We start from the raw sequence: 25,989 nt of genomic DNA, 5'->3' as shown, positions 1-25,989 counted from the left end.
AACATTTCTCTTAGCTAATCCACCATACTCTCGATCCGAGCATCCACCATACTTCGTCATCAAGCCGAAAACTTTCTTTTCAAAGCCAATAAATTGCCATCAAAATATTAAACAAGTATCGATTAGCATATCATCGCAGAAGCAGCAGCAACAGCACTGCGACTACCCTTACATATTAAATTGACATTTTGGAATCTGGTGGAGGAGATAAAAAAATGGTACCGTTCGAATGATGCAAATTTAAACGGCCCGTAGGATAACGCGACAAGTATTCAAATTCGTTTCGGGTCCCAAATATCGATGCACCTGGATTGTTGAGCCTTTTTCGGGTAACTACAATCGTCGTCAGCGTTTTAATATGTAAGTGGGAACAGTCTTATTGGGTTTCTTTTGGTGATTAGTTTAATGCAAATCCTTTCAGTGACACTCCTTGTACGCACGATCGTTGACTGCGTGATCGTCTGCATGGCATTTTATTTATCTTAGAGATGATGTCAACGTTAGGTGTGTACAAAATTGATCCTTGGTAATAAGATGTATAACGTGTGAGGAAAAACTGGGATAGAGATTTTTTATCAGATCAGTGCTTAAGAAATGCTTGTAGAGTTATCTGTAGACAGTTACTAGTTGAAGATGTTTGGATTCAATTCCAGCCTATGATTCTTGTTTCAAATTTGTATAAGGTATAAAATATGAGTGATGAAGTGCTACCTAATTGGCAAAATTTATATCATTTAAGCACAGAGAAGCCAAAACTTCCAATGTGCACAAGGTTTGGGCGCCCTGGTAGATCGAATAATGATTAAAGCGAAAATAGAATGAAGTTTAAAGTGAAGATGAATCAAACCCAATTTCTAAATTTTCAATTTATCTGTCTGGATCTTCAGATTTGGACCTTTGAAAATTATAGATTTGGCTCTGACAGCCTTAGGCCCTATTGGAACGTAATGCCAAGGAAATTAGCCGTCATAAAAAATTATCACTTCATAACATTGTCGTTCATAATGAATCTTCCAACTGTTTCGTGGTATTCCATATTAAGAAAATGAAAACCGAATTTAGTATCCTTCGACCGATACGCGTATTCTGATCTTCATCTGTAAGACCGTGTTCAGTGTCGTGTACTAGTAGTATAGTATATTCATTTAAATTTACATGATGACAACACACGAATTTGATTTATTTTTACAGTAGACTTCAGTTTATTTACATTGAAAATAAATATTTATTTCTGTGCAGTTGCTCAAGCATCATCAATGGGTACCACATTGGAGATGTGGGAAGCTGCGCCACGGCGCTTGCGCTTACTAGAATTAATGGTCCTTGGCATATTTTCAATAAAATATTTTGTGTATTCCTTTGCTCAAGTTCAATGCATTTTTTAATAAGGCAGCGTCCATTTATTATGTGACGCTAAAATTAAGAATTTTGGACCCCCTAACGCTTTTAGTATGAAAATTTTCCAATTTTTGTGTGAGCCGTAACGCTTGAGTCTACTCCACCCTTCTACTGTTACATTTTCTAGGGGAAAATCTTCATTATTTCGGGGAAAACAATTTCGGATAACTCTCAAGGGCCATTTGTAAAAGTCTTCGTGGACTGCATGCATGATTTGGAATAAAATTCTTCGAAAATTTGTATTGTATTGATTAAAACTTGAGAACCGCTGATGAAATCCTGTTGGAACTGGTTGAGCAATCTAATGACCATTTTTCAACAGAATGTCAGGAGACAAGGCTCTAAAAACTTACAATTCCTTAACATATATCAAGCATAAGTCGAACAAGATTCTTCTAGGAATATTCCTCAATGTTGGGTTGAATGCTAGGCGGAATCTATCTTAGAAATTGACGACCTGAATTTTGTTGCTTGTCTTCTTCTTCTTGGCATTACGTCCTCACTGGGACAGAGCCTGCCTCTCAGCTCAGTGTTCTTATGAGCACATTTCCACAGTTATTAACTGAGAGCTTTCTTTGCCAAACTTGCCATTTTCGCATTCGTTTATCGTGTGGCAGATACGATGATACTATATGCTCAGGGAAGTTAAGGAAATTTCCATTACGAAAATATCCTGGATCGACCGGGAATCGAACCCAGACACCTTCGGCATGGCTTTGCTTTGTAGCCGCGGACTCTAACCACTCGGCTAAGGAAGGCCCCTCAAAGATTAAGATGTAATAAAACAACTGAAACCGTCGGATGCAAAGGCATACTCGATTTCAGCATTATTTCTGACTGCTAAGGCCGAAAATAGTTTCAAATAGCAAACTTCAAATCAATTTAAAGTTCCAATCATTTTGACTGTGGATGACTTGGCCACATGTAGGATATCCGGTACCTTATGGTAAGTGGCCACTATTTTGGCGGCTCTGAAACCTGGTATAATGTGACATATCATAATTTGCAAGCTTCAAAATTTTGCATACTAAGTCTAAAGAAATTCAAGATATGGAATGATAAAGTTTTCAGAACAACCAATTTGGTGGCCGCTTCTCCCAGGGAACCAGGTATTCTACATGTGGTGAAGTCATTAAAAAGCACTTGAATAATCCATTTTGAGAATTAGTTTTAGGTCGTCCATAAATCACGTGATCATTTAAAGGGGAAGGGAGAGGGGTTTTGGTGACCATGGTTTATAAAAAATTGAAAAATATTGTATGTACAAATGATCACGATAGAAGAGGGGAGGGGGGGGGGGGGTTCTGGAATCACAAAAAAATATCACGGGATTAATGGACAGCCCCACAGCCCCTTGGTTAAACCGTCTGATGACATATCACAGGCTAGGTTTCAGAACCGCCAAAATAGCGATAACTTTTTATTTAATTTGTTTACCGCCATATCAGTCTGTTTTGCTCAAAGTAACAGGGAGCAAGGAGAAGAAAGCAATGATGGATAGATACCGTAAGGGAACGGCGAGAGAATATGGATTAGATGTTGAAGAGGTCATACCAAAAGAAACAGCATTACTTGAAACGTCCTTCCAAAAGTGTCAAGGTTCATATATAGACCCAAATTTTAAATTAAAGCTTAAATATGATATAGCCCTTATTTGAGCAGAAAAAAAATGCTAAAGTAGTTTCAGTAACATGCTCTTTCGTGTTATTAAATCAAAACAAGATTTCATCAAACATTTAAGGACCCTATTATAGAATGTAATTGCACCGATCTATCTCAACCATCCGCATATACATGCAAAAACTTTTGGTAGTGTAAATGTCCTCTAGCTCTCGTTCGATTACTAGCAGCCATATGTGTTCACTGCGGAAGAATCACTTGGAACGCCAGCCGGACGCTCCCAATGTACTCGACTTGCATCATCAAGGATCCAACACTACACTGACTGGTAACACCAAGTGCCGGTCCATGCACTCACCGTCATGGTACACACAGCCATATTACGGACGCAGCACACGCATACATTTGCACTACAATTTCGTTATGCTAGCGTTGCATGTGAGGGGAAGGACATTGAACCTGTTCAGCTCTGTGTATACCCCACAGGTAGCACATGAGAGATTGTAGTCTAGGCTTCCATTTCAAACTGGTTGAAAGCTGAATACGGTGAAATACCTTAACTTTTAAGGCAGGCTAGTAACAAAATCATCATTCCGAATCGAACTGCAGTTGTGAACGGTCGTGTGTTTTTTGAGTTGTTAGACACAAGTTCGAATTCATTCCCACGACTGCTCTCAGTGCTCTCCGGCGCTAACCTACCTCCTTGGGGTGGCTAGCCAGAAAGCATCTCTGCAAGCAACAGCAGAGCAACCGCGGCCCATAGCGATGGGTCGCAACCGGAAACAAAAGGCGGATTCCGCCTCGATCCCTGCTCCGCTGGCCGACAACGGGTAGACAAGCGCGCCGAAACGCGTAAGAAACGAGAATGCCAACCCGGCGGCGTACAAGCCTGTGGACCAAGCCCCCCAGAGCGCGAAGGGCCAACAACAACAGGCCGCTGTTCAAGCTGTGCCACACCGGCACCAAAATCATGTGCGCCTTCAGCGCCGATTTCGACAAGGCCGGCAAACTACTGAAGGCAAAGGGGGTGGAATTTTACACCCACGGTACACCCCGGTAGCAAGCCGATGAAGGTTCTCGTCCGAGGGCTGCCGGAATTCACCCCGGAGGCCATCGTCGATGAGATGTAGGCCGCTGGACTCAAGCCGACGAACGTGTTCCCCATCCGGCGAGCGCAAGGAGGAAGGCATCGGGACCAGCTCTACCTGGTCCACCTGGAGAAGGGGTCCACCACCATGACGGGCCTGACGAGGGTGAGAGCGCTCTTCAATATCCTCGTTGAAAGGGAGCGCTACCGCCCAAAGAAACGAGACGTGACGCAGTGTGGCAACTGCCTCGCGCTCGGTCACGGGACACGAAACTGCCACATGAAGCCCCGCTGTGGCAAATGTGCCGGTGCGCACGCCACTACGACATGCCAGCCGATAGAGAGCACCGAACCACGAGGACAGCAGCCGCATTTGCTCCAAACGAGCTGAGTTTCTGGCAATCCGCCAGCAAGCATCCGCTAAAAAGCTGGGACGGCAACGCCAGCGCCAACCACCCCCACCGCTGACTGAGGAGCACTTTCCGACGCCCCGCTACCAAGTGCCCAATCTGTCACCGTTTCCACCAACCCACCGGCAGGCATCCCGCCAGCCGGCCCCCTCCGTTCCGCATCGCCTCGCGGCCACCACCGCCGCTCCACCGGTGCAAAATACGCCCCCTCCGGGATGGAGGAATCATGGACGCAGTGCCCCCGGCGCTCCTCCCTCCGACGACGGCTCCCTGTATACACCGGATCAAATGTTGGAGTACACCAGGGACTTGTTCCAACGGCTGCGAGCCTGCCGTTCCAAGTCGGAACAAATCAACGCCGCCAACTCGATGGTATTCGCCTTCCTCGCAAAATATGCCTCGTGAGGCCATCACTAAGATCCTCAATTGGAACGCTTGCTCCCTCCTAGAGAAAACCGAGAGCTGCCCATCTTCCTGGACCAGGAAGGCATCGATATTACCATGATCACGGAGACGCACCTTCCCCGACTTCCGGCTCGTGCGGCTTGACCGGTGCGGATCCGAAGGAGGAGGCGTTGCGATTGCTCTGCGGAGGAACGTAAACTGCACCCTGCTGCCGAGCTTCTAGATGCAAATCATCGAGGCCGTTAGTGTTCTGGTGGAAACCTCCATCGGCCCAATCAAGATCATCGCGGCGTACTGACCGAAGCAAGCAAACATCAACGACGGAACATCAGCGGCCCTAAAGCAAGACCTCACCAAGCTGACACGGCGGCAGAGGCAGTTCATTCTGGCTGGCGACCTGAACGCAAGGCACGAGGCATGGGGAAACCCCCGGCGAAACAGGAATGGCCTCATCCTGCAACAAGACCTGGAGGAAGGCCACTACACCATCCTGAGCCCGGATTCACCCACCCGCCTGAGCCGGTCCGGGGTCCACTCAACCATCGATGTCTTCCTAACCAACATGGACGGCAACATCTCCCAACCGGTCGTTCACCAGGACCTCAGCTCGGACCAGAAGTTGGTTCCCTGGTCAACCGGCGCAACTACCACCGTGTCGACTGGGGCCAATTCCAGCGGTGTGTCGACGCCAACATCCGGTACGAGGCTCCTTTGACGTCCGTGGAAGGTATCGACCAGCAGCTGCAGAGCGTCGAAGAGGCCATCTCCGTGGCCCGAGAACAGCATGTGCCAGCATCTGGTCAGGTGAGTAACACCCTTTTTTTCGATCGTGTTACCAAAGATCTCATTCGTTTACGGAACACCAAACGCAGGCAGTACCAACTCACTGGTCTGCCTGCGAAGTTAATCGCATATTCAAAATTATCAAGGCCAGAATGGTGGACCTCAGGAACGAAAACTTTTTCAAAAAGATCCGCTTTCTCCCAGATTGTGCTAGGCCATTCTGGAAGATGACCAAAATTCGCAAAACCCAAAACCAATTCCACCGTTGATCCCATTAGACAACACCGACTCTAAGGATCGCTTGATAACCCCTGCGCAGAAGGCAGCTGAGATAGGTCGGCATTTAGTCAGTTCTCACAACCTAGGGCTAGGCATTGCTAGCCCACACGAAACTGCTGTTTCCGAACACGCAGCTAACCTACACCGATCTCCCAACGACTTCTCGGAGGAGTTGGACATCACTGCTGACGAATTGCTGGCCTATCTCAAATTATCCAAAAACATTAAGGCCCCAGGTTTTGACAACATCCTGAACTTGGAGCTCAAGCAATAGGGCAACATTCAAAACTGAAAAGGCAATAGATGGCTCTGTTTCAGTGATAGTAAAAACGAAATCCTGAAGCAAAGAAAGCACCACGGAAGATGAACTAAACACCAAAAATTATGTATTCACTTCACACTTAATTTCTTATCACTACTTTTTTTGATCCAGGTTCCTAATTGCAAGTAATTCACGTTTTTCATTATTTTCCATACGTTTTGACAGTTCTCCGACTACCGCTTGTGTTGAAAGTTTGAGAAATTTGAGAATCCAGCGTTGCGCGATGGAATACAAACAACAGTGTCGTCGCTCGGCGGCCAGTGAAAGAAACTGAATGTTTGAAAGGTTGTTGCCTGTACTTTTTGCCGCTGGCGCCAACTGTTAGCGGTTATGAACGAAATAAACAGTTGTTACCCTATTGAGTTTCCAGGTCTACCAACAACTGGCACTGATTTTCAATCAGTGCCTCCGACTTAGCTACTTCCCCTCGTCGTGAAAGTCAGCAAAAGTCATCCCCATCAAGAAACCTGGGAAGGATCCATCCTCCCCCAAAAACTATCGACCCATCAGCCTTCTCTCAGGGTTATCAAAGCTTTTTGAAAAAGCGATCAACAGACGGCTGCTTTTGGCAGCCGATCAAAACAACATATTACTCGTGGAACAGTTTGGCTTTCGACGCGATCGTTCAACCGTGCACCAACTGATTCGAGTAACCAACATCCTCAGGCGGAACAAGTCCCTCGCCAAATCCTCCGCCATGGCGTTGCTCGATGTTGAAAAAGCATTCGACAACATCTGGCATGACGGCCTGGTGTACAAGCTGCACCGATACACCCTACCACAATCTTCCTACCTATTAGGTGAAAACCATCAGGTTTGACAGGACGTTCAGGGTTTCCCTCGATGGAGTCAACTCAGACCCACTTAACATCCCCGCAGGTGTCCCACAGGGTAGAATTTTAGGTCCCCTACTATACGACCTTTTCTCCTCGGACATGCCTCAGCTCCCTCTCTATCGCTGTTCGCTGACGACACCTCAGTCGTCTACAGCGGCAGATTCACGGGAGCGTTAACATCTCGACTCCAGAGAGGCCTGAATGCCTTGTCAGATTATTACAACAGCTGGAAGATCTGTATTAACGCGGCGAAGACCCAGGTCATCACCTTCCCCTATTCTAAATTCCCCCGACTTGTTCCGGCTGAGGATTGTAAAATCACCCTCGGTGGATCAACGGTGGAATGGTCTGATGTAGCCGACTACCTTGGGCTAACGTTGGACAGCAAGCTTCTCTTCAGACAGCAGGTTGACAAAACGGTAATTAAAAGCAACATCTTGTTAAAAGTACTATATCCACTCATCAACCGGAAGTCAACTTTGTCTTTGAAGAACTACACTCTTAAAAATAATGAAAATTACTGTGGACGGATTTCTCGTTATGACTGAATGACACATGATGTAAGTGATGAAACGACATTAATACGTATTCTTGAAGATGTATTGGACAAAAAATGTAATTTAACAAGTAAAAGGACACGAAAACGATGGAACTGCGATCGAAACTTCCCGAATCAGACACTAACGTATTCGAAATTCGACACAAATTTACGTCATTCGTCTCGCTTCTTTTATGTGCATCCCAAAAGATGTAAATTGCATGATTTTTTGGTAGTGTGTAGCTTGCTGTTTACAAACAGGTCATTCTTCCAGTAATTGAATATGGCGTACCAACCTGGGAGAGTTGCGCCAAAACCTGAGGCTCCAGAGGACCCAGTATATGTTCCTCCGTATGATCCTCAACAGTCTTCCGAGAACGAGGACAACTGAGGTCCACCATCTGGCCGAAATAAAAACATAAGAAGAGCGCTTTGGTGACTCGATCGATAAATTCAGGGCTCGTTGCCACCAATCTGGCCAGCAGGTCATTAGGGACCTCGTTCCCCCCAAGGTTATCAAATTTTTCGTGTAGTCTTGTCAATAGTAGTTAGGTTATAACATTCTTTTTTCAAAAAGTACCAGAGCCAATAAGGCAAATTTAATAACTAGGGTAAATACAATTTATTTCAAAACCAGTACAAAACCATCAAAAATTAAAGATGAAGGACCACTCTGGTCAATCTTTCAAAATGTAAATTTCGATGTAAAACCAAAAGTAGAAAAATAAATATGAGTTTAATGCAAAAAAAATGGTAGTAAAAATATTATATATAATTGCATATTTAAACTCTATTTAATAATTTTCATATAACACATAAAAAACTAGTTTGTTTTCCAAAAAAAAAACACGATTACTTTTTTTGTCATTTTTAACCATAAACCAAATTCAGTAAAGAATGCTGAAATTCAATAAACAAAATTAAACTCCATAAAGTGCAAAGCAAAAATGTTATTAATTAATTTAGATCGTTGGTATACAATCACACATGTTCTTTATAATAAAAAAAATATCTTTTTCATTCGTAGTATTGGAAAAAGATATTTGGACTAATGGCGCAAAATCCTGATTTCTGGCCCATGATCCTCCGAAAACTGTAAGGGTTGGTGTCAGGCCCTACAAAACAACCGTAGAAACATCAAGCAACACATAATCAACGAGAGACATCCAAGCTAAAACTTACGGTTGGGATTCAAATTCAGGGAAACGAAGTTGAATCGTTAGGGTCATATATCCCTTCTCAGTCCTCTCACTTCGTTGAATAATGAGTGAACTTGAAATAATTCCACTGTAGCTGATCGTAAGCAGTTTTTTAGTACTGACCGGTTACGGTTACGTGAGGATCATAATATTCTACATACAGTCGAGGACACCATTTCGATGAAGAGTTGTATCTTATCTATTTGTTATACAACGAAACGAATGAAGTTTCGTATCGGTCTTATTTTTACAATTTAAATACGACAAGTATTTCAATTTATTATTTCACAAGCTGACAGATACAATATTTCAATTTGTTTTCTCTCACAATATCCCTCCCAAAAGTGTAGGAGTGTAATTCAGAAGAAATTTATCAACATACTTTCAAACTGTTCTGATGTTTTCTTCTAAAAAGTTTTAAGTATTCATTGATGAATGTTTTTTTTTTCTATCACCCTCTCCCCCTCTTTTTGTCACAGCAGAACGACATCTAGAAACACATTTACAATTGCTTTATAAAATCCAAGATCTCATTCTTCAAGTTTTCGGCGCCATATTCTTCATGGCCACACCGTACTTCTCAAAAAGACCTTCATGTGGATCAGACAACGGGGAATCGTGATAAACTAAAACTGGTTCTGGTGCATCAGCCTTCAGTGACAGTAAGTGGTGGAGTTGCATGCAAACGTACCTGCACCATTCAAGACTGTTTGTGCGTTTAGTTTCGATTCAACTACGCACCAGTCACAAGCTTGTTACGCAAAGGCCTATCCAAGCGATGATGGTGCTACTTCTGCTCGGAGCAGCAGCTCTAACAGCTGTGTGCTACCTTCTGTACCGTTGGAGCACATCAACCTTTGGATACTTCGAAAAACGCAGTGTTCCGTTTGGAAAACCCTACCCATTGCTTGGCGCGCTGTGGCCCTACTTGAAGGGCGAAAAATCCCCGGTGGACGCCTTATGTGAGGGATATCGCCACTTTCCGGGCTGCACTTATTCCGGAGTTTTCCTGTTCCGTTCGCCGTGCTATTTGATCCACGATCCGGAGCTGATTAAGAAGATTGCCATACGGGATTTCGACCATTTCGCAGATCATGCGAATAATGTGTCTCTGGAGGTGGATCCCTTTATGGGACGGGTGCTGTTTTTCGCCAACGGACAACGATGGAAGCAGGGAAGGACGGCTCTCAGTCCGGCGTTCACCGGAAGTAAGATGCGGAATATGTTCGGATTGGTGAGTGAATACACGAATGGAGCGGTGCGACGACTGGTTGAGGATGCGGAGGCTAGCGGTGGCAAGATGGAGAGGGAGTTGAATGATTTGTTTAAGAGGTAAGGATTCAATTGGAGTGTGTCTGAAACCGTTATAGAAAAATATTAACCAATTCGGGAACCATCACTCAAAAAACATCCCAGTGGTTTTGAAAATGTTTCATCGAGGGAAATTAAATTAATTGTGATTTATAGATTTTGGTGCCACTTTCAAAAGAAACTTTCATGTTCAGAAAAAATCCATGTAGGTTTATATGAAAATTAATAAGGATAAATTTTGGAAAACGTTCCAACACGCTAGTACTGGAATTTAACTACAAACTTATCATCCTTAGTGAAAACTCATCCTTCAAATCATAATAAAGAAATTTGTTGAAGAAAGCTATTTAATCCGACGGATGGAAGTAGATATTTATGAGTTTGTTTGCTATTATTTCGCTTCATATGGGATTATAGCCCTGCTAATAAAATCCCATTCAAAATTTGCTCAAAAGGAATTTGTATCTTCAGCAACATCCTTCATAAAGGTTTGAAGAATGAGTTTTCACCATATGACAATAAGTTTGTACTTACATTACAGTACTAAAGTGTTTGAAACATTTTTCAAAATTTCTCCATGGTAATTTCCATATTAACCTACATTGTCTTTGGGCCACCTTTAAATAACCACCAAGAAAACTGAAAATTTCACAGAACACTATTTTTATCGTAGGTATGGTAAGGAATGTTGGATTTTCAAATATTTTAAAATTTTTAATAGCCCTAGTGATACAGTCATTGACGAAGCCGAATGTTGCTTTCTCTCATAAATTACCAAAGTTTGGATCACTATATCTTAGCTCATGATACCGGATTGACTGAAATTTGAATTTTTTTTTTCTACAGAGAATTTATTATATTGCAGCCATTATGAAAATAGTTTCAGAGTTTTGTTCAAAGACAAGACGTTTACTAATTTTTGTTTTAAAAAACCTTCTGCAACACTTTGAAAAAAAATGACTGCAATGTAATTAACTGACTTAACCGCAGACAAAATTTTAGGGTTTTTGTAGTTCATCATTCAAAATTCATCAAATTAGCCCAAGTAACCAGTAAGCACGACAATGCGGCACGGTAACAACATTATATGCACATATAGGGTAATCATTTGATGCATGTCAGTTTTAAATACGCATATAATGCTGTTATAATTCCAGAAAAGGCGATAAAGCGTGCCCCTACGATGCAAAGATATAACCGTGCTTCTCTGCACCACTAATGCTAATATAAGACCACGTGAGTAAAGTCAGTTGTTTTCGCCAGGTTTTTACTGCCCATAACTGCATATTTGTAACATTCGACAAAAGTAGGCATTGAGTAAATGTAATACCAAGTGTGCATTTAATGGCAGTATGAGAGGAAACTAAAATTTCTAAAAATTACCAGGAACTCAAAAGTGCTTATTTGAGGTTGATATTTTGAACAACTCATATCGCATACTAGGTGAATAGTCAGAAAATAATTCTGATAGAAATTTCATTGCTTTTACATTACGGGGCTCATTTATAATCTCAGTGTGACTGCTATGCGGTTATAATAACCAATGTGACAAAACAACTTGGTATTTTTTTTGATTTTTCTAGGACAATCTCACAGATTTCAGTAAGCTGAACGAAAGTATATCTCACAGATTTCAGTAATTTGATCGAAAGTATTTATCATTTGATGAGGTAGTGCTTCGTGAAGCCCAAGCAGGACAGTTCGGTTTTGCATCGTCCGATAGATTTTGCTCACGGTTTCGCGCGTGTTTTCGTCGCTGGAGATTTTTTTTCCTGTTTTGCAGCTTCTTGCTGGGTAGTGCTTCGTGAAGCCCAAACAGGACGGTTCGGTTTTGCGTCGTCGGAAAGATTTTGCTCACGGTTTCGCGCGTGTTTTCGTTGCCGGGGAATTTTTTTCCTGTTTTGGAGCGTCTTGCTAGGTAGTTCTTCGTGAAGCCCAAGGAGGACGGTTCAATTTTGCGTCGTCAGATAGGTTTTGCTCACGGTTTCGTGCGTGGTTTCGTCCCAAAGGATTTTTTTTTCTGTTTTGGAGCGTCTTGCTGGGTAGGTATTTGGGAAGGCACAAGCAAGACGGTTTGTTTTCCGAACGCCAAGAAGTTTTGCTGTCAGTGTCAGTTTTGTGTTCAGTCGAGGATGGATTACCAACTGGTGAGTTCGTTTCATGCTTGTGATAACAGATTTTTTCTTGAAAGCGTAACTTTTAAGTATAATTAAAACAATCTTTGTATGGTTCGTCACTATAAGTGTCGGCATTATGCTTTTTTCTTATACAATTTCAATATACATATATTTTTCTCTTTTTCACATTATTAAAAAATATCTTTTGAATTGTTCGACATTGTGAATGTTGACGTATTTTTTAAAACTTCTACCATATCGAGACAAAATGCACAGTAATACTCATATGTAATTTTTAAACAAACTATATATCGTCACTATACTGCCCATAACTGCATATTTGTAACATTCGACAAAAGTAGGCATTGAGTAAATGGGATACCAAGTTTGCATTTTATTGCAGTATGGGAGGGAACTGATATTTCAAAAAATCACTAAGATTCAAAAGTGTTTATTTGAGGCTGAAATTTTGTACAACTCATATCGCTTATTGGGTGAATAGTCAGAAAAAAATTCTGATAGAAATTTCGTTGCCACTGCATTATAAGGCTCATGTATAATCTCAATGTGACTGTTATGCGTTTACAAATGCCAATGTGACAAAACAACTTGGTATTTTTTTCGAATTTTCTAGAACAATCTCACAGATTTTAGTAAATGGGTCGAAAGTATTTGTTATTTGATGACTCTCCCCGGTATTAACTCGAAATTTCCAAAAATGTCGAATGTGACTGTTATGCAGTTATGGGCAGTATAAGTGTCGGCATTATTCCTGTTTCATATAATTCAAAATGTAATTTTCAGTTTTCGTCATTAATAAAAACATCTTTTGAATTGTTCGACATTATAGATGTTGACGTATTTTTTAAAGCTTCTACCAAAAACTTCTCGAAACAAAAATACAAAACTAGCTTTAAATATAAGTCGTATATTTTCCCCTTGTCCATGGATCGCATCATCGACCAGAGGTGACTCCCAGATCTTTTCCTCCCTCACTAATAAACACCCTTCCCGTGGTGATTGTGGAGATGCAGAGGTATTCTTGGTCTCTAGAAGCAACAATCATTACACCCTAACATTCTTTCTCCATCCCAACTGACTGTAAGGACTTGGCCGGCGCCGTTATTGATCAATAATATGAGATCTGATAAAATTGCACTTCGAGAGTAAGCGGAAACTCCCATCCCTTATTCATTTGGATCGTAGTGCAATTCTTACCAGTTCCGATCAATCACGGAGTAGCATGTACAGTCAATCTATGCTATGCTATGCTATGCTATGCTATGCGAAAGTATTTATCGTTTGATGAATCTCCATGGTATTAACTCCAATTTGCCAAAAATGTCGAATGTGACTGCTATGCAGTTATGGGCAGTTTTGGGTGAATATCTTGTGCTTTCGCGTACGCAGCCAGAGAGCTTTCCTTTGCTCCTTCGGCCACATAAGATGAATATTATTGGGAAGAAAAGTGACCAATTTAAACCATCACTTTACCCCGTCATAAAACCTGCGATTGTAGTAATGAGAAGATTTAATTTTGACTCCCTCTTACCACTATATGCAAACACAAAGCACGTGGTATATCTGTCAAAACACTGGAGGACATTTAAACATTCCCGATATGCGAATATAGAGCCAATATGGTGCTTATTTAATGCCTGTATGCAACAGGCTTAGAAGCATTAATGATGCAGTAATAGGGTTTCTATGCAGTAAAAGTGCCGTTATTAGGCGTGTAAGCATTTGTAGTGCTATTATAATGCTTGTACGCATCTATGATGCTGATTATGGGCTTATTATTAGTGCTTATGGTCTCTTGGGTAGTTCAATTATAGTTGAATGATTGCTATTAAAAATATAAGAGACTTTTTTCAGATGTAGCAGGTTCCCAGTGGCCACAGTGACCAAATCTGGATCTCCGGGAGAGTTTCTCAAGTTAGACATGTGTGCTTTTCATTTGTGCCCAACTGAACTGAAATCAGCCAACGCACTCATTTTTGCGAGCTGTTTGAATTTTCGGATCGAAAACGATCCAAAGTCACAATTTGTAACTTTTTTATGGGATCGCCCATAAAAAAGTTACAAATTACTCTATCGACCTTACAATTTATAATAACTTTCGGCCATTTTCGGCTTAATGACCTTTTTGGCCTAACAGCATTTAGCTTAAAGGCTTTCATTATTATGATAATTTATTGGCTTTTTTCGGTGAATACAATACCTATACTCAGAGTGAAAGTATGTCAAAGATCGATAGAACTGTTATGTGTTAAAACTTTCTCTTGAAAACAAAAAAAAAAATATAAAGAGGAAAAACACTTATTAAGCTTTTAACACTTATTAATAATGAACAGAATTATAATAGAGAATCAAGAATAAAGAATTCTACATTATTGGAAAAAAAACAGAATTTCTGGGACCACCCCATATAAAAACTTTCAGAATTAATTTTCCAAGCTCAAATGAAGAGCTGGATTAGAAGTGTCTTCAGTAAAGTTGCTCAAAGTATTTTGCTAAAGAAAGCAACCATGAATTTCTTGAAACAAACATAAAATTCTTCAAAATTTTGAAGAATTTTTTTTTGTTTCGAGGAAATTCTTTGTTGCGTTAAGGACACCCCAGTTCAATTTTTCTTGGAAGATGCATTCGTCCAAAATCAACGAGAACAGAGAAAAATATTTTTTCTGCTAAATTATGGATTTGGATCATTGTTGAATGGAAGAATCTCTAGAGTCCGTTTATTAACCACGTGTAGTGGAGGCGTATGATTCATGAACGTGGTCCTCACAAATTTTTAAGTTTTTGAATGGACAAAAGACCCCGATGTGGATGAGGGTCTTAAATGGTCATTTGCCTGGTAGAATCTGTAGAAACACCTAAAGAAGTTTCTGGTAAAAAAATCAGAGCAATCACATGGAAAATTTACATAATTAAATCCAGTTAGGGTCGGTGTACCAATAGCTGCATAGCCAAGAACAAATATTCATATAAAATAAAGCCAGCGCCATTATTTTTACGTCATCTGAAAGTTTTTTTCTATTGGTTTTGTGGAAAGAATGTGAAAACTACGAAAATTCATATTTTGTATCGCTTGTGCCACTATAGGAACAAATGGGACTATAGTAGCACTATTTCTAATTTCTGTTCCTATAGTAGCATTTACATCACTGCGTATGCAAAAACACATCAAAACTGGGTTTTTACTAAAGTTTTATAATTTATGTGGATCAAAAGCTTCCCGACTACTGGATTACAACAAAATTGTTGCATAATTATATCAAGACTTGTAACAAATAACAAATTTTGTTTCATTTTTGTTAGAAGCGCTTTGAGTTGGTGGAGAAAATAATTAATATTTTAGAAAAATCAGTTATAATAACAAAGGCTGCTTCTAGTTTGTTTCAATTTATAACATAATTACAACACAATTTGTCATAAAAGAAATCTGAGAGCAATTGTTAGTATATGTAGGCTTTTATTAATGTGAACAAAACATCACATTTTTTAATAATCCAATTATGGAAAATAACAAAATGAAATATATTTCTTACTGATTTGAAACATAATGAGTTACATATTTGTTTAAATAATAAAATATTTTATTTCAATTTTGTTTAGTGCAGAGAAAATTGTTTTATAATTTTTGTTATTTCTACTACTAACCAGTCAAAATTATAACATATTTTTATAAAAAAAACGTGCTAACTGAGTAACAAATCTATTACAACTCTGTTGTAGTAACCCGATCAGTAGGGTTTCGATAGATGTGAAAAAAATCTTAATGCATCAATAATTTTGTTTAACAAATAATAGTTTCTCTTAATAGCGCATTTATAGCAACAACAGGGTTTACTATAGGTACAAAGTAGCTTTAATTTTAAGCAAATCTTTTTATTTTGAACATTTTTTGAACTAAATCGAGCTGTTAATCAATGGTAGATGAATAGCTCCTGACCTAGAAGTCAAAACTTATTTTACAACGATTATAGTAAAACGATCATGAAAGCCACTAGTGTGACTGGGAACACCGACCCCACCTCGATATCCTATAGAAAGATCTTGAAAAATAATCAAAGGAATCATTAGAGTAATTCCTGGATCAATGTAAAAAAAGAAAATTTGTTGACAACATTTTGAAGAATATCACGAAAAATGATTTTACACAGAATGAACTTTAGGAAAAACTCTTAAAAAATGCAGGAAGTGAATAGTGCATTTCTAGAAGCTTGTTCTGAAAAAAATCGTTTAGCTTGAAAAGTTTCATACAAATTTGCAAGAGACCGCCCCAAAAATTTGATACAGGTGTTACTGAAGATAATACTAATAGACAAATTGTATAAAAATCTGAAAAATTCTAGAAGAATTTCTTAGAGGAATCCCATAAATCTATGAAATTAATCATGAAGAAATGCACGGAAGACGTTATAATGATTTAAAGGAAGTTGTTAGATAAATGTTGAAGAAATTCCTGAGGGATTAAAATACATATCTTGAGAAACCATTAGCAGAATTCTTTAAAAAAAGTTCTTTTACGAACCTGATATTGGATTAAGTCAGCTGTACTGGAAGCTTATGGTTAAAACTAGGAAATCATTTCAAAAACTATATATGCGAGTGTCACTTTATTTCATCAATGTTTTCATATTCACGTGGCCTAGAATTCAAATATTTTTGCAGAACCAGACATCAAACATTTAAAATTTTACAAGGACTAAATTGAGCTTATAACCTCTAGGTTATGATATGAATATAAAACTATACACAAGCTTTCCATTCAATAATTAAAATGGTTTTAATTTGTAATAGACTTCACGAATTGTTATAGAATTTTATGGATGACAATATTGAATGAAAAACTGCTATCTAGAAATTCTGGTAAGTACACAATAGCTGCTTCAACTGGAAAAACTTTGAAAACAGGTTTAAAATTTTAAATTAGTTTTTGTTTGATAAAACTCTTTAAAATTGAGTAGTTTTTGATCTGTTGAATCTGTAGCATGCTTCTTTGAGGACGGGCGACGGAACTCGGATAGTGTCCGGTTCGCTTAGTAACCGCACTATCGGTATCGATCATCCGTAAAGCAAGTAACACGCCAACATTTCCCTCCCATTCCCAAATTGACCTGCATTCGGACGCAGCCGGTATTGTTTGTTATAATAATGAGAGCACCAGTACTTACACATTGAAGATGCTACTGATCCTGAGTAGCATCTGTTGGTTCCCTGTGTTAGTACAGCTGTTTTTGCAATAACGGAGTAGCAACTGCGGGCGGTCAATCATGCTCATGCTCATGCTCATGATAAAACTCTTTCAAATTTAGAGAGAAGGTATTTGATTTTTTTGAAGACCGGGGAAGGATTTATAGATACTTGATGGTGTCCTTTGATTTAACATACACTCACTTGTAAAAGTTTGTATTTAACCTCTAAAAAAACATGCAAAAATCTCTGGGATTACACGTCCATTTGAAACTCTCTACACGCTAAGCCTGCTCAACGCAGCGCATGTGTAAAAACTACACAGAATTAGGCAACCAATGCAGGACTCTCTGGCTGAGTGAAAATTCTGTGTAAGTCGCACTCATGCTGTGTGTAGCCGATGTGTTGGCCTTCGGCTGTGCGGGGATCGATGGAAATGGAACTGTCAATCTCTCCCGCGCGGCAGCAAACAGTTGGCCGTTGGTAAGATGGGGAGTTTTCTGTGATTTTTTCAGGCGAAAAGTCGGAAGATGGTTGCAAATCTGGAAGTTTTTTCCCCATTTGCTTCCGCTTCGGCTATTCGAATGAAAAAATCTCTGAAAACTTGAAAATTTGAATGTTTTTTTTTTTATGTTTTCAGAAGCAAAACAAAAATGGAAGCGAATTTCGCATTATGTGCGCATTTCACTCATTCGGTTTGTTTTCCACCGTTTGCACAAAACTGTGTACAGCACCCTTTGCACAGAATCTGTGCTGCATGAAGAGAGGCTGATTTTGTGTACTCGGCGTGTATGGCTCATTCCAAAGGCAATCAGTGAATCTTAATTCGTTGGAATTTTTATTAAATATTTATTGAATTCTGCTTACTAATTTTTTACCAGTGAAATTGTGACATTTTTCAAAAATTATACTGGAAAAAAATGTCTTATTTTCTCAGCACTGTATAGATCAAATTTTTAATCGGCAAGGCATTAAAACTGTCATCTCAAAATCAAATCTTTGACAAAGCACTTGCAAGATTTCGACGGAAAATTCTGAAAACTATTCAAAATCATCAACATTTAAAAGTTTGGATTCACCCTTCAGTATAATGTAAGTATTGTGCGAAAATTTGGGCCAAGATAGCCGTAGCGATAAACGCGCAGCTATTCAGCAAGAACAAGCTGAGAGTTGTGAGTTCGAATTGAGGATCTTTTCTTAAATGAGAATTGTCGACTTCTTAGGGCACAGAGTATCATCGTATATGCCGCACAATATACACATGCAAAAATGGTTTACTAACATAGAAAGCTCTCGGTCAATAATTATGGAAGTGGCCATTAGAAAACTTAGGTGAGAAGCAGGCTCTAACAAATTGGGACGTAAAATCCGGACAAAAAAGAAGAAGAAAAAACCAAACTTGTGTATGTGAATGTATGAGTTTGAACGAGCATTTGAATTTTCTTTGATGAAATAGTTTCAAAATCACGCTAATTATTATATTTTTCGAGTGGTGTGTGCAGAATTGATGGTCATATTTTTTTCGTTTTTAACGGTTTTAGCAACATCGAGGCGACATTTGAAATGTTTCTAATGTGTTTAAATCTTCTAGGTTAGGACACGATGCAATTACGTCGATATCCCTCGGCACCGATATCGATTCCATTCGCGAACCGGAAAACGAGTTCTTTGCCCACGGAAAAGAACTGGCCAAGACAACAGGCTTGCAAGGATTTCGGTTTTTTATCATGTCACTGCTGCCGGAAAAGATTCTACGACTATCTCGGATGCGAATTGTTCCAGAACACCTTGCCACCTTCTATCATGGAGTTGTTTCCAAAGTGATCAAACATCGTTTGGATAATGGCATTGTAAGGCCGGATTTTATCCATCTCTTGCTGCAAGCTCGACGAAATGAATTGAAAACTGATGAGACCGATGAAAAATTTAACGATGCCGGATTTGCAACAGTTCAAGAACACCTTGAAGCGCCAACGAAGAATCCTATTGAGTGGACCGATTACGACATAGCTGCCACTGCAGCCACTTTCTTCTTCGGAGGCGCCGAGTCCACAACTGCGCTACTTTGCTTTACTATTTATGAACTTGCCCTAAATCCACATGTTCAGCAGAAACTACTAGCAGAAATCGACTCAGTGCAGAAAACTGTAGGTACCGAAAAGCTAACCTACGAATCGATGCAGCAAATGAAGTACCTTGATATGGTGATCAGCGAAACCCTTCGAAAGTGGCCTCCATTCGGTGTCACCAATCGACGATGCACGAAACCTTACCAAATTCAGGACGTCGATGGCCATTCAGTCACCATTGAAAAGGGTCAAGTAGTATTCCTCCCAATTCAACATATTCACCGAGATCCACATTTCTTCCCGAATCCAATGCGCTTCGATCCGGAGCGATTTGCCACCGAGAACCGTGATCAGCTCAATCAGGACGCTTATCTACCTTTCGGAGCTGGACCCAGGAATTGCATCGGATCCAGGTTGAGCCTTATGCAGACCAAGTGCTTCCTGTACTACCTCTTATCGACGTTTGAAGTGCAGTTGTCGAACCGAACAGAGGTACCGATAGAGATCGATTTGAAAGCGACGGGACTTAACTCCAAGAACGGATTTTGGTTCCATTTGATACAGAGGGTGAAATAGATTAATGCAGAATAAAATCAATTCAAAACAGAAGGCCTTGAATAATTGTTATACAATGCTTCGAATCGCCAATATTGCAGGAAAAACTTAAAAATTTAATTTTCAAACATCACATTGAGGGCATTCAAGCCAAATGTAACGTTAAATGTCTGTATTCATCGAAACTTTGTCTTGAGAACGAGCTTTGATCTTCAAACGAATTTTCAGGCTGGCCATGTTTTATGCTGAACCAATATTGACCAGCTGTTGCAATACCAGATTATCCAATGTTGAAACGTTGTAGAAAATGTCGAATTAAACTTTTATTTATTTTAGACAAAAACCGTTGCTATCTTCTATTGCCACGATTAATGCGTTACACATTAAGAAAGACTAAGTTAGGTTAATTAAATCGAAAACGTTTTTATTTTATTTTTATGTGCTGGTGAAATCAACTCACCAGTTGAGATTCTGAACTGATACGGCAAATGAATATGTTTTTCCAAATCAGGATGAAAGCGTTGTTTTATACAGAACACAAGTATGAATAATAATTTAGATCTAAATAAGGGTCATTCCTTCATTTTTTTTTTCAAAAAGTCTGTAAATAATAATTAAGAACAACTTCCCTGAAGGCACCATACGATTTATTTTTACTATCGCAGAGAAAACAGTTTTTCCTGCTTAGTATAGAAATATTTTACAATCTAAACTGTAAAATAACTGGCGACAAATCCTTCTGTAACTTTTTAGAAAAATTGTCAGGATGGTTTCAACTATAAACTTTAACAGGACACAAAATCACTTCCACTTAGCTGCTGTTCAGGTATGCTTCCTTTGCCAATCACAATCACAAATCACTAAAGTCACAAACTTCTCACCGCTGCTGCCACTGAAAATCCACCGAGCTTTCCGATCACTACAACACCGACCAAAACCGCGCACAGGACTGATAAGGTTCTTATCAGTGGTGCTCCTTTTATACCATTTCCGCAGTTGACAATAGATCCTGACAAAAAGTAATATTTCCTCCTACGCAGCATCTCGAAGCAACGGAATCCAACAGATGTCCTTCGGATTGGTTGCTCCTTCCATCCTCCCTCTCGAAACGCACAGATCGGACACCATGAATGAAAGGTCGTTTAATTCATTGGAATTGCACTCGGAAGCGGGATGGGAAAAGGACATGCGCCGTTCCATTCGTTGCTCGACTATTTCGATGGAAAACGGCGACACAGCAAGATAACGGCTCATCAGTAGACAGCGAACCACCGTCGACGGGAAAATGGTGTTCGTGTTTTGTCAGGTCGTTAAAATCTTTCCTAACAGGATTACGGCGATTAAATTATATTGATGTGAGAATGCAGGAAGAAAGTTTCGAGGGCTGCTTAAACTCAAATTTTCAAGTTTCACTTTTGTTCAAGAACCAAATGTGTATCTTTAAAAATATTAAAATTTCAACATAGCGTAACACTTTTTTGTCTCAAAAATTAAAATACCACTCTTTATTCTAATTTAGGGTTGCTGAGTCCATGCCGTTTTCAAAAACATCACCGGTCAAAAATGCAGAATTTGACGATTTCAGCCAAATTCTTGCATGCAAGTTTAGCAGCTTGAATGGCAATTAATTTGCTAAATTTCTCTCAGAATCTATCTTCATTTGTTAAACAAAACTTTGGTTGATCGATAGTTTTTTTTTGTTGGTTTATAAAAAAAAACATTGTGTTTTACCATATGAGAGAAACGAAGAATTGAAATATCTTGAATGAAGTTGAATTTCCATTAGATAAAATTAGGATTAGATGAGCATGAGCATGAGCATGACTGACCGCCCGCAGATGCTACTCCGTCATTGCAAGAACAGCTGTACTTACACAGGGAACCAACAGACGCTACTCGGGATCAGTAGCACCCTCAATGTATAAGTACTGGTGCTCTCATTATTATAATAAACAATAACGGCGCCGGCTGCGTCCGAATGCTGGTCAATTTGGGGATGGGAGGGAAATGTTGACGTGTTACTTGCTTTATGGAAGCCGAGGAGTCCTCTGCACTTCCACAAGCAAACACTGGGAGTTTGGATATGGGGGAGGGATTCGTTTTGGTAAACGATTAACATATAATTTGAAATGAATACGCCTAACCGGATTCACGATATTACTTGATAAACGTTGATCAAGTGTTCGTCACTCATAGGAGCAAGCGACAAGATCGAAGGATCAAACACTACTAACGCGTTCTGCGACCCATGACACTATTCCACCTTGCCACGCGAGCGGAGCGCAAAACGATTGATCCTTTCCTCATCACCCGCCCCCGTAGGAGCAAGCATCAAGGTCGAAAGATCAAACAGAACTCCATTAGATAAAATTAGGATTAGATCACTAAAAAGTTAGACAAACCTTTTTTTGATTTCTTGTAAACATCAATGTTACATAGAATAAACTTTGGCGACCTGTAGCACAAAATTGTGACGTGCTGCAATATTTCTGGGAACGGCATCAGATTCAGCAACTCAAAATCTTCTAGACTCATAATTTGATTCTTGAGACATGCGAAAATGTCATGTTTGTTTCGCTGTGTAATAGATCGCATCTCCAACCGAAGGTGACTCCACCATCCTTTTATATTTTCCATGACAACTGTGGAGTTGAATATTGGATGTTTTGTAACAATTGCACATTTGTCCCAAAGCCATATCTAGGAAGACAAAAATGTTTGCGCCTTAACAGTTTAAGATATATGGTGTATTCGGGAAAGTTTCTCCATATTTTTTAAACATTTTTTTTTCAGTGATGTGAAATTAGGGTGGCTCGCATGGTATACGAGATCAGAATGCAAACTTTTTTGCTGACGCTTCTAGGCCTACAATGTTTTAGAACAATCCATTTGTAGCAACTTTGCCGAAGAACCCAAATTTCTATCTCTTAGGGTAACGTATATATCTTGGACATGCATATAATTTGGACAGGCTAGCCATTCTATGCTCATTTCCAATGAGATGGTGAGGAATATATGTACGGGAAATCATGTATTGCATTATTAATACACTATGCTACTTAATACTGATGACCATTTTCAAAACAATTACAAATTAGCTTCAAAACTACCATAATTGTAAATTGTATCAATAGAATATCTGTGAAACCTACGAATGCAAGAGGAAGTGCATTTCAAGAACATACATTAAATGCAATAATAGCGCTCAGAATTGGCATTCATAAAAAGTATAAATTGGCAATATGATAAAATATGTTTAAAATTTAAGCTAAGTTCATCTAAAATCTTAACATGAGTATATACGGCATAAATCAGGTGATGTCCAAAATAGATTATGGTTTTTGTTCTGTTGATACAATTTGGCCATCTGATGAAATACACTGGAATGTCGTATGCATGCATACTTGCAGGCGTTTTATCGTGGATCTGATGATATTTGCTTGCATTAAATGAAATTATTGATTATCACTAATATACACATCCAATAAGCGAAGAAAATGCATAAGTCACATGTAAACTCCCAAAGTTTTATGAAACAATCGTCTTTTTAAGAAACCATTGTATGGATATTGAGATAACGCCCCTGTCCAAATTATATTCACATAACGGTGTCCAAATTGTATATTTGGTGTCCGAAATGTATAACAGACAGGCCACCAAAAAACGCTATTTTGGAAGCTAATACTACAGTTTGTAAGCTTTTTTTCCCCAGAAACTCAAAATACAATGAGACATTTAGCATATAAGTATCATTACGTAATAAAATATTAGTATCTAATGCAGTTAATCGATCGCCATTTCCAGACATAACCTTAGCCTGTCCAAAATACATAATTTACCCTATGGGTCGCGAGTTTTTTTTTTACCAAATAAGTTAGGTTAGTCCTAAAAATTAAGTTTTTTCTAGACATCTTTATTACGATAATTTCTCGCATAAACTTTGTTGTTAGTACTTTTAAAGCTTTTGATTGTGCAACTTTTCGCCGAAGAAACTACTGTTCTATCTCTTATGTTCGCAGAGTTATCAGCGATTCGTTACGAAAAAATGGTTTTTTTAAAATGCCAATATTTCTGAAAGGCGCAAAGAGATCCTCAATCTTTTGTCAGCTTAGTGTTCTTATACCCACTTCCGCCGATATCAACTGAGAGTTTTCTTACCAAAGTTTTTTTTTGCATTTAAATGTGAGGTTATGTAGCAAATGTTTGTACATGTAACTTCCCACAAATCTGCTTGCCAGTGGCGATAGACGGCGGAAGATGATCTGGGAAAGCACTTTATAGGCTGCGTTAAGGGGGGAAGATCCGTCATTGATTTCGGAATTTTCAAAAGCAGATTTTTCGTCCAAAATAAAAAAAATTTACTGGAAAATGTGTTCACTGTTTTCTGTTCTCCAATCGAAACACAGTGAACACATTTTCATCGAATAATTTTTAGTTGTGAACAGAAAAACTGCTTTTGAAGTTTCGATGGTGACGATGACGGAGCGTTGATCGTTAAGAATGGTGATCGCTTGATAGTTCTCACATTTTAACTTGTCACCCTTTTTGTATATAGGGTATATTATTTCCTCCTTCCACTCCTCCGGTAGCTGTTCTGTATTCCAGATTCTGCCTATCAATCGGTGCAGACAAGTAGCCAGCCTGTCCGGTCCCATTTTAATGAGATCCGCTCCAATACCATCCTTTCCAGCTGCTTTGTTGTTCTTGAGCTGTTTGATAGCATCCTTAACTTCACCTATTGTGGGAGTTGGCACGTCTCCCTCATCCGCCGTACTGATGAAGCCATTCCTCCTGCTGTCTTGATCTTCCTCCTCTGCACCGTTTAGGTGTTCATCGTAGTGGTGCTTCCACCTTTCAATCACCTCACGTTCGTCCGTCAAGATACCTCCATTCTTATCTCGACACATTTCGGCTCGCGGCACAAAGCCTTTGTGGGATTCATTGAGTTTCTTGTAGAACTTACGTGTTTCTTGACGGATGCCTTGCTGCAGCATCATCACCCGCGCTGCATTCTTCTCGTCCAAAACCATCTGACACTCCTCGTCGAACCAACCGTTCCGTCGATTTCCTTCCACGAACTCAATGGCACCTTGCACTGTGTTGTTAATGGCTGCTTTGAGACTACTCCAGCAGTCCTCAAGAGGGGCTTCGGTGAGCTCTCCCTCTTCCGGCAACGCTGCTTCAAGGCTTTGCGCGTAATCAGTTGCGACTTCGGGTAGCTTGAGTCATTTCCGATTTCCGATTGTACCGGGGTGGGCGTCGGTACCGAACAACGGAGAGTCGTTGCCGCACTTTAACCGTCACAAGGTAGTGGTCCGAATCGATGTTTGCGCCGCGATAGGTTCTGACGTCGATAATGTCCGAGAAGTGTCTTCCATCAATCAAAACGTGGTCGATTTGCGATTCAGTCTGTTGGTGTGATCTCCAGGTGTACCGATACAGGAGGCTGTGCTGGAAGTAGGTACTACGCTGGGAGGGAGGCACCGATACTACACACGAAATATAGAACAAAGTTTGTTTGAACTGCAAGATAACTCCAGCTTGCCAACAACAATCAAGGCAGGCTTGGGGAAAATCGCTAGTTGTCTTTTGTTGTGCACTTTCGATCTTTCCTGACAAACATGGAAAAAGGGCCACAGTTTTCTATGCACCAAATATTAATTTTCATTGGAAAAAGTAAAACCATGCGTTTTTCAATACTTTATATTCAATCAGTTGAAAGGTGCTCACGAGACATTAATTGCATTATGTGCATGAATTGATTTTCATTCAATTTTTGTCACTTTTGATGAAATGCGAAAATGTGTTTTAATCAGTTACGCGCTTTTTCCATGTAAGTCCAATGTTTGAGATCTGGGCTC

General features: G+C 39.7%; 2 protein-coding genes across 2 annotated transcripts in view; one reads left to right on the top strand and one right to left on the bottom strand.

Moving 5' to 3' along the window:
• LOC5564807 (histidine decarboxylase) overlaps positions 1-21,073 on the bottom strand; it is a 67,315-nt gene extending 46,242 nt beyond the window's left edge. Inside the window, exon 1 of the mRNA XM_021846411.1 lies at positions 21,010-21,073. The gene's annotated coding sequence lies outside the window, so the exon portion shown is untranslated. The remainder of the gene's footprint in view (positions 1-21,009) is intronic.
• Positions 9,497-20,182, top strand: LOC5572180 (cytochrome P450 9e2). Its single transcript, XM_021846414.1, has 2 exons — positions 9,497-10,209; positions 19,096-20,182. The coding sequence occupies exons 1-2, from the start codon at positions 9,557-9,559 to the stop codon at positions 20,147-20,149; spliced, it is 1,707 nt and encodes a 568-aa protein (XP_021702106.1). The 5' UTR covers positions 9,497-9,556; the 3' UTR covers positions 20,150-20,182.
• Positions 21,074-25,989: the final 4,916 nt, after the last annotated feature.

The sequence above is a fragment of the Aedes aegypti genome, chromosome 2, assembly GCF_002204515.2.
Source record: "Aedes aegypti strain LVP_AGWG chromosome 2, AaegL5.0 Primary Assembly, whole genome shotgun sequence".
NCBI classification, from domain to species: domain Eukaryota; kingdom Metazoa; phylum Arthropoda; class Insecta; order Diptera; family Culicidae; genus Aedes; species Aedes aegypti.
Note: the sequence above shows the minus strand (reverse complement) of the source record. Positions and strands in the feature narration are given on the sequence as shown.